This window comes from Ammospiza nelsoni, chromosome 1 (assembly GCF_027579445.1).
Source record: "Ammospiza nelsoni isolate bAmmNel1 chromosome 1, bAmmNel1.pri, whole genome shotgun sequence".
NCBI classification, from domain to species: Eukaryota; Metazoa; Chordata; class Aves; order Passeriformes; family Passerellidae; genus Ammospiza; species Ammospiza nelsoni.
In genome coordinates, this window is record NC_080633.1 from 119819179 (window position 1) to 119834073 (window position 14895).

General features: G+C 38.8%; 1 protein-coding gene across 1 annotated transcript in view; it reads right to left on the reverse strand.

Moving 5' to 3' along the window:
- Positions 1 to 5526: 5526 nt before the first annotated feature.
- The window catches only part of CPA6 (carboxypeptidase A6), an 81449-nt gene continuing 72080 nt past the window's right edge, over positions 5527 to 14895 (reverse strand). Inside the window, exons 9-11 of the mRNA XM_059478102.1 lie at positions 13686 to 13888; positions 8483 to 8567; positions 5527 to 7141 (exon numbers count right to left, since the gene is read on the reverse strand). Of these exons, the coding sequence (XP_059334085.1) occupies positions 6954 to 7141; positions 8483 to 8567; positions 13686 to 13888 (476 nt within the window). The 3' untranslated portion in view covers positions 5527 to 6953. The remainder of the gene's footprint in view (positions 7142 to 8482; positions 8568 to 13685; positions 13889 to 14895) is intronic.

The window sequence follows — 14895 nt, forward strand, 5'->3', positions numbered from 1 at the left end:
CATTCAGAATTAGGCCATGAAGATGATACATACTGTACTTGGTTTAGTTTTGGATAAAACTTTCCATTAATCATTTGTCTTTTGGGATTATTTTTTCCCTCATGTACATACAAACTGTTAGTTTTCAACAGAATTGAAATTGCTGAATCCAAAAGGGAATTTTAAGGAAGCACCTTTTTGTGTGACCTTCAACAGACTCCTAAATGACAGAGAGTTATTCTTGTGCATATTTAGGCTTTAGCACCGATGGGTTGTTTATGATTTTCATAAAGGCAAAAGAAAAACAAGACAGAGATCCCTTCAATTTCAGACGACCCTGTTTCTGATGGGCTGGGTGCCAGTGGATCTGCAGCCAGGCACAGCAGCAAAGGAGCCCTTCCCTGGTGCTGTGCAGAGGAGCGCGAAATGAACGGGGACCTTCCTGTCTCTGTTAAAACTCTGACACAGACTAATGTTTTTTTGAAAACTGCAGTCCTGACAGCTGTGAAAATGTGATGTTCCTACTCTCAGCTCCAGAGGAGAGTGTTGTAGAAAAGCTTCCCAACATTCATTAGCCAGTCTGCATCAAAACTGCTGTCTGAGGAATATCCTGGTCTTCAGACATGTTTGCAGCAAGGTCTCTGCTGAGGCCTCTGCTGAAGGTTGCACTTATTATCTGTGGTGTTGGGAAGTGTGCATTTGACAGGTAGTGGGCTGCATCCATTGGCTCTCTAAACAGCCTTCACATGACAGCAACTTCATATTATTTCTACCTCAGCTTCTCTCAAGAGACTTAATTTCTCAAAAAATAAACCTCATTAAAATAACTACAAAAACTTCAAAAGAAAATTTTGAATGTGTGTCAGATAAAGGGTTTTTTGGTCTCAAGTTACTATTTTAAAAATGTAATCCTGAAAATGGTTAATGTATAGAAGAATTGTTCATGGGCTGAAGCAGTTTCAAAAATCCTGGTGGCAGTTAGTATGGGCCTGTAGGCTCTCCAGTGTTCTCCTTAACACTTCCAGACTTTCCAGGCACAATCTCAGCACCCCTTTGTTCACTTTGGGCAATGGTATGGGACCTTCTTCATTACACACAAGGTAACAAAAGCTTTCTGGTTCTGGGATGCAATGTACATTTGGAGTAGGGGCATAACACCCTCTGACAGCCTCTGCCCTAATGTTCATGATAGCAAAAGCTGACCTCTGAGCTCTGTGGGGTGCAGCACACAGCGTGTGCCATGAGGGGAGCTTGTAGATGGTGTGTTTGTCAGCAGTTGAGGCAGGTAACCCACAGAGACACACTGCAGAAGTGAGAACTTCCTGTGTTGCAGCAGTGAGACAGTGTGAAATGGCTTTTAGGGAACTGGCCACATGAGCTGAACTTATGTGTGCTTCCAGCAGGCAGAGGAGAGATGCTGAACACATGCTACCTGCCATCAGCAGCCCTCTGGTTGCCAAGAATTGCAGCTATACCATTACATAAACCATCACACAGTACACACTGTGCAGCCAGACAAAGTGTTTGTGTGTGAATGGCTCTGCGTAGGTGTGTGGGGAAGTTCACACATGTTAACAGGTTCATGTTTTAAATTTAGTACCAAAAGTGAGGTGTTTTTTAGCTTGAAGTCATCACCAGCAGACAGTATTTATTTTTTTTTAATGGAGAGATAAAAATGCAGGTGCATGTAGCATGATAGAGCAAATTTGTCCTGTTAGAGAAGACTCAAGTACAGATTCTGTGCTATAAAGGCCAAAAAGCAACTCTGTTCTCCTACAACACTCTTAAGCATGTTACTATTTTAACCCTTAGAAAACTGGCTAGCTCACAATAAAATAACAATAGATCTTCCCAAACCATCTCTGTGAATGTGATAATCTAATTCAAACAACGTAAAGCAATTAGTCTGTAAAGAACTTAAAATAGACAAAGCTACTTTTTTTTTTTTTTTTTAAAGTAGCTATTTCTAGCTCATTAGGCACAGAAAAATCCTTTACACTCAGCTTTTTGACTGCACTCCATCAATTCAGCCCAATCAACAGATTTTCTCAATCTAGAAACAAAGCAAAATGAAACAAGGGAAATTAAATAGTGAGTAGATCAGTCATCTCTGCTCAGCTTTTGAGGCTGCTATAAATGTTTTTTTTCAGTTATGACATGCTAAAAACAATAAGCCACCTGAAAACTATGGCTGTGATTTTAACAGCCGCATTATTTTCAAGAAAATTGAAAATCCTGTTTTTAAAATACAACTTTATCTGACTCTTTTGTATGTATTTTCAGCCTAACTTGCTATTCTGCTCAGAATTGGGGAAAAATATTTCATTAATTGGTTAAAAAAGAGACACTCGTTGCATTATTGATCCGTCCTGGTATGCAGAGGAATAGCCTGGCACATTATAGTCAGCAAAAAAGACTAAAACACCTGCTCCCAGTCATACCACAATATTTATTTCAGAAGCCGTTAGATATTATTTTATATAAAATATATGCTCATACAGGCCTGGGGGTAGTTTAAAATATTTCATTGTTACGGCTATTCTGCCGCATGTCTTTTTCAAAAAGGCCAAGCAGTGCTAAAGTGACTGGACTTTCAGAGCAGGCAGGACTGATGAAATATATTACCCCACATTTTTATGGCAATGGATGGATTTTCCTTGTCACAGGCAGAGCATGCTTTCTGCATGGCTGCAGATAGTGGCAGATTTTTTTAATTAACATTTGAATCTATTATTTATGAGTGCATTCCCTGATGTCTGAATCTGAGGGCAAACCCTGCTGTGCTTGATGTGGTCTCACAAGAGGGCTTGAAAGTACCTCCACCTTACGAGTGGAGAGACCTGAGACTTTCTGCATGACTGACTGCTCCTGCCTGTCAGGCAAGGACAAGCATTTAGGGACTAAAGATTTCCCTGTTCTCAATGTCCTTGCCCCAAACATCATTTTCTAAGGAGAATCGTGTTAGCTCACTGCTAGTTCCCAAACTTGCAGATGTTAACAGAAGACCTTGTTGTTAAGGCAGGCCCTTTTGACACCAGGAGCAGCCTAAGGCTGAATTTCTGACAAACTGCTCAACCAGCACATCATGCTTAGGGTGACAGGCACGTTCAGCCAAGAAAAGTGAAAACCACTCTGGAGTTGTTCCACTTCCTCCAAGAAAGACCCACCAACAACATCAGTTGGTGCTGCTGACAGGGCTGGAAAATCTATCGATGCAGTCACTCAGAAGGCAGCTCTTTTTTATCCTGAATAATTATGAGAGTCAGGCATACGTTAAGCACATGGCAAATAATCTACATTTTCTTTGGACAGAAGACTTTTAAATTTCCAACAAATTTACAAATTATTTTGTGTTGTGAGCATTTAAAAAGTGTTTTCAGGTAGCATACCTAATGCCACAGTGTTTGTTTTTAAAAAGTCATTCTGTAATTTTTTAAAATTTCTGTTCTCATTGTTTTCTACAGCAGAGCAATAGTTGTATCTCTGTGCATCTGAGATATTCTGGTGTTTTACCATCACTGAAGAACTGCTTGAAGATGGTAATATGTGGCTTTTAGGCACAGAATTCAAAAACACTAATGCACGTGTGACACTGAATGTGACTTATACAAAACAGTGAGCTATGGAAATGATGCAGTAGTTTTGCACAACCAAAGGAAAGGTCAAAGTGCTTACAAAACAAATACTTATTACCCTACCCATGCTACCAAGTATCTTATTCTTTAATTGCCATTAAAATGACTGTAAATATAAAAAGTGAAGGGATTGTTTAACAGAAATAAACTGGAGCAGTTGAACATTAACTTATTTTTCATAGGAAATACAAAACTTTCTTCCCAACCTTAAGAATTAGACACAGTCTCGTCCACCAATGGATTTTTTTTGCAGTCCTTGAGTAGGCAGCTCAATCTGCAGAATGCTGTTTCCTATAAACAAGCAGACTGGCTCTGCATATAAATGCATGTTGACATTCAAGGTCATTTGGACTCTTCCATTCAGATTTCAGAAAAGGTATTGCAATTCTCAGAAAGGAATTGCAGTTTTCCAGGCTTTATATGTTACAAGTGACTGAATACACTGACCTTTCTCAAGCAACTTCTGGAAAATACACAAGGAGCTTCATCCCTCAGCAGTGGTCTTTATTCAAGGTTTGCAACAAAGCTCAATACTTTTTTTATCTCTAAAGGCATTTTTTAAAATCAATTTATGAATGATGATTTAATGTAATAAATAATTTGTGATACTTGTTTTTGGGGAAGGTGACTGAAGAGGCATGGACCTGCTGGGTTACTAAAACAGTGTTTTGCTGTTCATGTACTTTTTATTATAACTATGATCAGAAAATAAATTCACTTTTCTTAAAACCAGCTTTCAATTCTGTTGTCCTGTAGTCAATAAAAATTGCTGAAAAGTACAAAGGGAAGAGAACCAAGCAATTATAGAGATAAAGAAGAGCTGTTCTTGACAGGTAACATTATAAGTCACAAAAGCTATATGATTTCCTATCCAAATAGCTGGTTGCCATTAGTCTTTTCCTTAGGGTAAAGTACTCCATTTAGAATCACTCTTTTGATGAAAAATTATCTTACAAAAATTTAATTCAGGAAACAGAGTTTGTTCTTTCCTAGTGACTGTCTTTCCACTGGCTTTAATGACCCTGAAATTAAAGGGCTCAGAGACTGTTTACACTTGTATTCAGCTCTGGGGCATTAAATTACCCGGCACAGGTCTTAGCTCAGAGTTCTCAGTTGCATGTCATAGATAGTATTCAAGCAGAGTCCATCCATATACTAGTGTGTAGCTTTATTCATAGAAAGAGTTTGATATCAAGTACTTGTAAATGTCCAAGCGTCTTAGATAAATCTAAGAATACTTACAGCTATTCCTGTCCAAGAAGATCAACTAGGTCTAAAATGTTAGGTTTTTTTGGTACCTAAAGGATATTTGTTTGTTTCCCTTCCTTGTTTCAAGAGTTCAATTGCTTTTCATTGCCAGTGCAGTTGTAATGGTATGAAGACAAAGCTGAAATATTTCACATGTTGAACTATTGGACTGTGAGCAGGAATCAAACCATCACATAAGAATCTGGCTGCTTCTGGTCCAGGCTCATAGTGTAGCAATTCAGAGGTAAACCTGCCTCATGCTAACTAGACATCCCTCATTCATTCTCTTCTTCAGTCTGTTACATCTTTGTAGTAAGTTCAATCTTGTCACCTAAATTCAGGACGACACATAAAGATTGGTGCTAATCATTTATACTGCTGTCAAGGCCATTGGTCAGGAATGTGTGCATAGCAAAAGACAGTTATTGCTGTGTTCAAAATATTTAATGGTTATGGACATAAGCAATTGGAAATTACTATTTTGAGGGCTTCTGTCCCCAAGACATTTAATAAACCAGAATAGAAACTTACGTTACTCAAACAAGACTGAATTAAACAAATGTGAACAAACCTTCAGAAAATTGTGGAAAATAAACACATTTATTAATAAAATGTTACACAAACAGAATGCAATTCTGTCATCTTTGTTCACTGATTGCCTTTTGCAGTCCTGAAAACAATGATCTGTTTAATTAAATACAGTACTTCTAAGATTTATAAAGATTGCCCATTTGCTAAGTTCAAGTGCTTATTTAGAGAGAACTCAGGGTTTTTTTTAATTCCCCGTCCTTAGCATCAGGAATGTTTTACAGACAGGTAAATTGCTACATCCTTGAACTAAAGTTTTAACACTTAAGTAAAATATGAAGATTACTTCAAAAGTCTTCAACCATTTTATTAACAAATACGTTTTCGTTAATATGTAGTGGCATAAGATTAAATTCAAAAATCATTAAGTAAAATATATGCTTCTGCAGATATAATAAGATAAAAAAATTGTATTACTAAAAATCCCTCAAAATGTTATCTTCTCTGTACTTTCATTATTCTTTCAACATGGTGCTTATTCACTTTATTTCAGCTGTAAGGCTTCTACCTTCACCTCTGTGTCACTTAAGAATCCATTAAAAATTTATTAATTCCTTTAAAACATGCAAAACAATACAGCTTCCAGGAAGAAGAGCCACATAGCCAAAGAGCCACAGAACTCACTGCAAGAATATTGATAAATAAAACATCAGTTAATTACAGTTTAAGGCTAAATCCTTGGCTGGTGGAAATGGGCAGTCACTATCTACAGCAGAGCCCAGATGCACTAGTCAACTGCCAGCTTCAAGTTCCAAGTCATGGCAAGTTGCTTTGTCTCTCCATAAAGCAGAACATTGTCTAGCTCAATAGTATTTCATTATAATTCTTACACATCACTAGGAAAGTTACATTTTCAGTGACAGTATGTTGATTTTGAGTCCACACCAATTGTATACAATCTACTTTGAAAGTAGATTTCTCTGAACAGTTAAAAGAAGCCTTGGTTCAAATTATTGTATAATATGAATTCAGAAAACCACAAAAGTGCATATATGTATGTATGTATGTATACACGCAGAAGGAAGCCACACTGCCACTTGCAGTGCAGCCAGCTACCACTATAAGGCATTTACTGCTGTAGATACAGGCCTGTGCTGGGTCACACGGTATATTTACATGAATGTAAACTTTGTCCCTTGGTTCGAGAGACCCCCTGAGAGATCTTCATATTAGGGGAAGGCATAAGGCCTGGAACTGCCTGGCAGTGGCACTTTATTTTAGAACTGGCCTCACTGAAATTGCAGAATAAAGGTTTTATTGCAAAAATATTCTGCACCAAACTAGTAACTAAGTTAGTATATCAGCTTTATGGACTTTAGAAGAGCAGATATTTAATGATTTTTTTTTTCCACTTTCCTCTAACTTAATTTGGCAGAAACAATATCACATTTCCCATTGGCTTCTGGAATTCTGAAGCGGCCAAACTTAGAATGGCAACTGAACACACTGAAAGGCATCAGCCCTAGGAGTAAAATGTTTCCTTCCAGCTCCTAGAAATCCATCTCAATGACATTTCTTCAGCAAGTGAAGAGTTATATTTTTAACTGCAAGCATGGTCTCTGTGCAGGTTGGTTTGATCAGCATTTCAGGAAGCAAAAATCCGAAATGGCCAGTGTCACGCAGCTCGAATGCAAATGCATACGGGATGCCATTTTTGTAAGCCCAGTCCATAGAGCTGCCAGAACTCACATCTGAAAGAGGAAATTCAGAGAAAGCATTAAAAATGTTAAATGCAGGTCATGCTGAAATCACCAGAGGGTTCTTGTGGCATTTTGTCTCTGAGACTCAGTGAGTATTCTTGCAACTCCAGCTGTTGCTTGCCCTGATTGTGAACACCCTTCAGAGAATAGCATGAACACTCAGCACCTGGTGAAATGTGCTCAGCACATTATGGATTAGTCCCTTCATTTTAATAGGAAAAAATTATTATAACTTTTTTTTTTTTGCTTGACACAAAACTATAAAGTTTTGTGTCAAGCAAAACTTTAATAAAAGTGAATATCTAGAGTAAAGCCTCAAACTGTTCCTGTCTCTATCTGAACACAGTCTGATGCTTGCTTTCCACAAAGATCTCCCAGCTGGACTGGAGAGTTCTGCTGCTCCTAGCTTTAAATTGCATTTTTTAGGCAATTCATTTGCAGTGAGAAGGAGGAAAGTTGGTGATCTGCCATCTTCTCTTTAAAATGTTTTTAAAATTATTTTCATTTGTCTTACTTTCTCACCATTTCCCCACAGCATGAGAGCACTTGTATAGGTGATGTCTAATATTAAAAAACCTTCCTGAGGAAGCGTGCTGCTTATGTTTTTGTTGTCTCCATATGTTGATTATCCAAGACACACTTTTTAATACAGATAAATCTCTCATGTGCTGTAATCTGTGCAATTCTGGCATCAATTCCCACAGCTTTTCCTTTGACACAATGACTGACTGCAGTGTAATGAGCACAAGATGATGACTATGCTGTGAGATGGAAGCCCATGATAAGTGGAACTGTAGCTGAAACACAGCAATGGCAGAGGAGATGCAGGAGGTTACTTGTGAAAAGTCTTTAGCTTTTCACTTTTCTCAATGTCTGTTATCGTTAGCCACAGCATTGAGACCTCAAGTTTTCAATAAAGAAAAAAAAGTGTCTTGTTAAAACCTGTTGAACTTTTTGTTTTACCTCTGTACAGAGAGCTTGACTGACATATGCTGTTACAACTTAGTTGTGCATTTGCAGTATCTGATAAAGATATGGTTTTGAAGACCTTAGTTTTTCTTTTTTAAAAAACCCACAGTTTTATATGATATGAATATATTATTTGCTGGCTTTTGACTCTCAAGTGCATTTTAATGTTTTATTGCATCAGTTGAGTTAATCTTACTGCAATCAACTGACTGAATCAGTTGCAAAACTTTCTTCTGCCTTCCTCACAACCCAAAACTGGAACAAAGTTCACTTTAAATAGTGTTTGCATTCTTTGCTATATTAAGGGTTTTCTCCTTCCTGCTGTAGGAAGGTCAAAGTCACAAACCTGCAGAGGGAACTTACACAAAGTGCTGGATGCAGGGCCATATCTGTATCTTACACCATAGGCTGACTGGAGAGCATTAACAGCATTATAGGCTGCTGATTCCTGGGGAGAAGAAAAAAAATCAAATACATAAATTAGATTTTAAATTAAATACTGTATTGTGATTGGAACCTGAGTCAATGGATCACTGCCCTCTAGCACGATGCTGTGTTCCACAAGTCTGTGGTAGCTAAGTTAAAATGACTGTAAAGGACAAATACATTATTTATTTTTAATGACAGCAATTCCCTGAAAAACTTATTTTTGTATTATATAAAAGAGCTCACTGCACCATGAATGATCAGACGTTAAGTGTTTGTAATTATGGGTATATATGTCAATTTAGCAACACAACAAATTTAGATGACATGTAAGACCATGAGATGAAGTAATCTCTTTTTTTCTGCCATTTAAAAGCCATGCATGCATTTAGTGAAGATGCATTTCCCAGTTCACTAAACCTTGTCTCTGCTGGGCTTGTGAAGGAGAAATGATGTCTTGTTGACACTCACAGTGGTTCGGTGAGCAGAGTGGGAACAAGGAAGGAGACAAGTTCCACTCCTGAATGAATCTCTGATCAGCAGGTAAATGTTCACTGCTGGTCTAACTTTCTCTGGGGCCTGACAATGTAGTCTTGGAGAGCTTTTTGCACTATTTCAGAAATGTGATTTCAGTCCTGTAGAGGTAAAATCAGTGCCTACATTGCAGCAGCTTGCAGCTGAAAGGCTGTTTAGGAGGTTCATGGTTTGTCCTGTGAAACTGTGTGCAAAAGGCCTGGCCCATGGAAAATTCTGAGTCACATATGGATAGTGCATCGAAACACACAAAAAGGAAAAGAAATATTACCCCAAAGAAAAGGATATTGGCAAATATACAGTGAAGGCTGGGAAAACACAGTCATCTCTCTGTAGAGAACAGGAAATTATTATCTTTGGAGCTAGAAGCTCTGGACTTTGAACCACTGCATGAAGCTGCAATAGTTGTTTTAGTTTTATTTCCTTGAACAGGTTTGATTGGTTTATGTGACTTTTCATGAACTCAGTCCTTACCTTGTTATTCACCAGGCACTAATTGAATACACTGGAGAAGGATTACCCTCTAATTGCCTTCCATTGATTATGTTTCTCCTAACCTTCCACTAGTTTGCCCTTGTCAGGAGTTGGGATTCTAATTTAATCCTTGGTCTGACCCATGCAGGCTTTGTCTGTCCAAGTAGAGAAGCCAGAGTAAACTGCTTTAAATGTCATTCCAGAAATAAAAATAAGTTCATTTTCACTTCCTGATGTGCAGGTAGGGCTTTGACGAGTTTATTTTACACAGTAACTCCTCTTAGCAAATGAAAGAGAACATTTTTACTCCACTACAAACATTTGTTAGGCACAACCAGAATTTTTGGTTTTTTTATCAGAAGGCCAATAGTGCTGGAGATTCTGCCCTTTTCAGCTTGACCTCTTGCCACCTCCACTAGTGAGTGTGTGGAGGCAAGCACTGCTTAACTCAGTGTTGCTGAAACTTCTGCAGGGCTGGGATGTGGTTGCCAGCCAGCGTAGGGGGCAACCTCTGACTCACCCCAACAGCAATGATGAGAAGGACCTGTCCTGTGGGAGAGGATGGAAGTGCTGTCACTTGGCACTCTTCCTCCAGATGCCTTGACTTCTGAGCTGTGACACACAAGACCCATGATGGGGTTGGAGTTGCTGGACCCTGTGAGGGTGGTGGGGTGGCAGTGTGAGGTCACCATGGTGGCTGTGGCTGCACAGAGCCTGGGAAGGGGAAGTCCAGCTGTGGCCAGGAGCTGTTGTCTGGTGCCTGCACTGTCCCAAGTACGAGACTCTGCTGCTCAACCAAAATCTGCAAGCAGCTGTGCTTACCATCCCAGGGTCTTGCTGAGGAACTGGGATGGCCTGACAAGAGGCCTGATGCCAAGGGAGCAGGAGACAGGGCTCAGCTGGGAGAGCTGAGAAAGCTGGAGATCAAAGTCCTGATAAATGCACCATGGCAAGTAGAACATAGCCACAAATGAGAAGACTCCCTGTGCATGAGTAATGCACTGTACAACAATGAGACAATGTACAACAATCCTGTTGAAATCTTTCAAAGAAATAGTTTGGCAGTGCCCATTTAAAATCAGCACAACAGTAATGGGTTCTGTGCAGAGGCAGAAGCTATCTGGAGGTCAGACCAGGAGCACCCCAAGTCCAAGCTCACCCTGGGCATCCCTGGGCACTGTGAACTTTAAGCTCTTAGCCTTGAGGAATGCAGCTAGCTTCCACTGTTAGACCCATGTGCCCCAACAAGGGACATTTCTCAACTGCATCATACTGTGCAGGTTGGATCCTGAATAAATCCAGGTCTTTGAACACCCTCAAGGAGAAAATGCCACATAAAATTACCAGATTTTTGCAGAGATGTACACAAACTCAGTCATGCCATACAAGTTCACTGCAAACACTAAGGCAAATGACAGTACAGAAAGAAAAAGGATGAAAATCAGGTGAAATTTAAAACTCTTGAGATGTGTGTTTCTGCTGGTGTTTTTTTCAATCTAAGAGAGTACTTTCATTTTAAGCATCTTAAAAGAGCAGATTTCAGGAGAGTGCTAATAAGAGAGTTGAGCCTAAATTAGAACAGAATATGCATGTTGTGATCAGTACACAGCTCTCCAGTTTCAAAGCAGCTCTGAATAATTGAACACTTTAATTGAAATGGTAACTGACAGCTCACTAAAATGATCTGACCCAGACAGAAGCAGCCTTTCTTCTGCTCAAAATTAATCATAGCCCACTGTTAGCACCAAAAGCTATTTATCTGCTATGCATGTGGGGTCTTACTGTTTTCCACTGCACACCGCCCACATAGACCAGCAATGCTTGTTCCATCAGTGGCAGGAAACAGAGATCTATCACTTTCCAGCTCATTGCAATTTCCAAGAGAACTGGAGAATCCAAAAGCTCAGCCTAAGTCATCACTTTTGGGACTTAAAAACCATATATTTGTGAGCCACCAGGTGATGGAGCCTTTGGCTGTAGGCAAATATTAAAACACACAAATAAATAAGCAACAAGTATTCCTTAATTTTCACTATGATCCCTATAATGAACTTTATAAATAACAGGAAATTACTTCTGTTTCCAATTTCAGCCTCTCTCTTGTTTTTGACCGACCACAATGAAAAGAGGTATGAAGTTCAAATACTGACAAGATATTTAGAATTGGTATTTGGTTTTCATTTGTCCATGGGAATTGTTTAAAATAGTGGGTTTTTTTGTTCCTTTAGGTCTATGCTCCAATCCCTCTGATGAGAAGCCTGATCTAAGGTCTTGTAAACCTCAGGAGCGCCTTCTAAACATCAAAAATTGGGATCATTTGGTCTTAAAGCAGTGGGTGGAAAGGCAGAATGTGTATGAGCTGAGGGGCAGTTATGTCCCATCTCAGAACAGAATTATCCCTTAAGCAACAAGAACAACAAAATATACTGGTGTGCATGAAAACTCTCAGATAAATCTTCCTTCTCATTACAATTAATTTCCCATCTATAGCATCTGCTATTGCCTTATATTACTCTGGACATTTTAGTCAGACACCCAATAATCATATACTTGCAGAGAAGCTGCTGATTCTTCTTAACACTACATCTTCACCTTCTTCTCTGTTGTTTGTTCCTAAAAAAAAAAAATACTTGCACCTGCTTAGCTTCAAAGGAATGAGAACCTCTGATTTTAAATTCCCAGTCTGTTTTTTTGCTAACTAAATAGTCATCAATTCACTTGGGAAATTCCTTTCTCCTTGTCATTACCCAAAAGAATGTGAAGGTAGAATTGAAAAAAAAAAATCATAAATTTACCCACTGTTATTACAGGGTTTGGTGATCAGTCCCCACAAGTCTCATATTTTTAGCTCCTCTGGCTGCTTAGTTAACTTCTAATTTGCTCTGTTTCACAGGAACGGCATCAGACAGAAGAATGTTTAATAGCTACTGAAATTCAGTGTCTCAACAGAAATAAATCTACAAAGAGAGTTTAGTTTGTGGAGTCCTGGCTGCTCAGCCTCCTGAGGGAACAGCTGAGTGAAACTTCAGCGAAGCCCCAGGGACTGACATCACTCATTCTGCACAGGATAAATCTAAGGTGCAGTTAAGCTCCTTTGGAGAAAACTAGCTTAAACCAGCAAGTTAAAAGTCATTGCAACTTTCAAGGTCAAAATGGGAGATAAATGGAATATGTAATTTTACTCAGGACTGAGGGTGAAAGAAAGAGGATTGGAACTGGTGGGTGCAATGTGGGTCTGTGAGCAGGAGCAAACAGAGAGCAAAGTTTAGCCATGTGTCCCTCAGAGAATAAGGCAGAAGGGGGGTTTGATGAACAGGAGGTTGGCTAATACAGACCTCAGACTGCAAGCAGAGGGAATAGCTCTGCATTTGGATGAGCATGGAATACATGAAATGTACTCATCTGTGAATCAAGAGGCTTACATCAAAAAGTCTACTATTTTAAATTTATTTTTCTAATATAGAGATATGATATATTATATTATATTATATTATATTATATTATATTATATTATATTATATTATATTATATTATATTATATTATATTATATTATGATATAATATATTTCTAATATATTTTTCTAATATGTTTTAATTACCTGCTTGTCTGAAAGAGTTAAAAACACTATGTCTGACCTGAATGATACATAGTGCAATTGAAGCTCTAATTTTGGTGAAATCTAAGAGATTCCTCCTTGAACTGATAAATATAAAGAGTTTCAATTTTATTTTGTTCATCACATTGAAGATGATCTTCTTTGTGCTCCTAGTGTTTAAGTTCTGAGCATGAAGAGACAGAATTTCAGCTAGATGCCCAAGGACCTAACTACGTAATTCCCATTACAGTTAATTAAATAAAATTATAATAACTATAATTAAAATTAGGGATTTATCCTAGAAAGTAATTTAAAGGGGCTGATGGATGAAAGGCATGATACCATTTTAATCAAACCACCATTGATTCATGGTGAGTGAAGGTTATATAACCAGAAATGTGATTGCAAGTGGATCCAGAATAAATACTGCTCAATATTATATATGTGCAAAGTACTGAAGAATCGAGTCTCTTTTCAAGACAAAATGTGGCAAAAATATACAGAGGAGCCCATTCTCCAAGCTTTAATGTACTTACTACGCAGTTGAAGTTTGGAATGGTTGCATATTTGTAGGAGTAAGGGTACAGCAGCATCTGTGCATAGGCATGGAAGGACAAATAGGCTTTTATTTGTTTCCGGTGTTTGCGGAGAAAGTGAGCAACAGCCTTGACTTCAGGCTCAGACTCGGGGAAAGGACCACAGTAAGTGTCATCACACGGGTGCAGCGAAGCTCCTTCATCTAGAGGTTGAAAGAGAAAGTTGGTGGTGAGCAATCACAGAGAAATTCCAAGGGTCAGCTTCTGGCTGCTCAGCCTCTTTTGGCCCATGTGCAAAAGCGTGAAAAGCAATAAACAAATTAAATTGCTTTCTTGTGCCTGATGAGCCTGGGGGACCTCAGTGCAGCAATCTGCTTGTTCATCTCATAGGCACACCAAGCTCCCAATGAGCCAGCTACAGGTGATTCTCCCCAGAGGATACATTCTTTCCAAATGAAAAGGAGAACCTGACTTCATTGCATTTTTTTCCTGGCTTTTTGCATCAGCATTGCAGTATTAAAACTATTGATGGGTCTCAGTTGGTCTATTTGAAATCAGAGAGCTATACCTCTTTCATTAGCCACTCCCAGGACAGCTTTTAATGTATTACCCATGACAGTGGTGGTTACAATGATAGGTAGACAACCTCAACAGGGATTATCTTAAAAACGTGGTAATAGCTCCTGACTACTGCATATTTTCACCCGTGCAAACCTAAAAAAAAAAAAGAGAAACCACATGGGATGACTGCTCAGTCAGCTAAAATAGAAATCACCTCAGTTTAATCACCTCAGTTTGCACAGGCCTAACTTTACTTCAAGTTTGGGGCAAGGGTTCAGTTTTCAGTTTTGAGGATACCTTTGTGTCAACCTGCTCAGGTGGCAGCACACTGCACAAGAGTAGCCTGCATATAATATGCCATGAGGTACTGAAAGATGAAACTTAGGAAAGGAGATGTGGTGGTGGCTCCTTTATAATTTAGCAATTCTGGATCTAAGCCATTGTCTCATTTACAGCTTAGGGCCTGGGCCTAAAAGAACAACATTTATGCAAATCTGCTCTGCTCTTTTATCTGCTGCAATTTCAAAATACCACATGTTTTACATTGACCTGCAGAATAATAATAGTTTGCTTGCAAACTTCCCTGGAGCCATCAGTGACTTACAACAATAGTGTTTTATTAGCTTTCCTTTGTATAGTAAGTACTGCC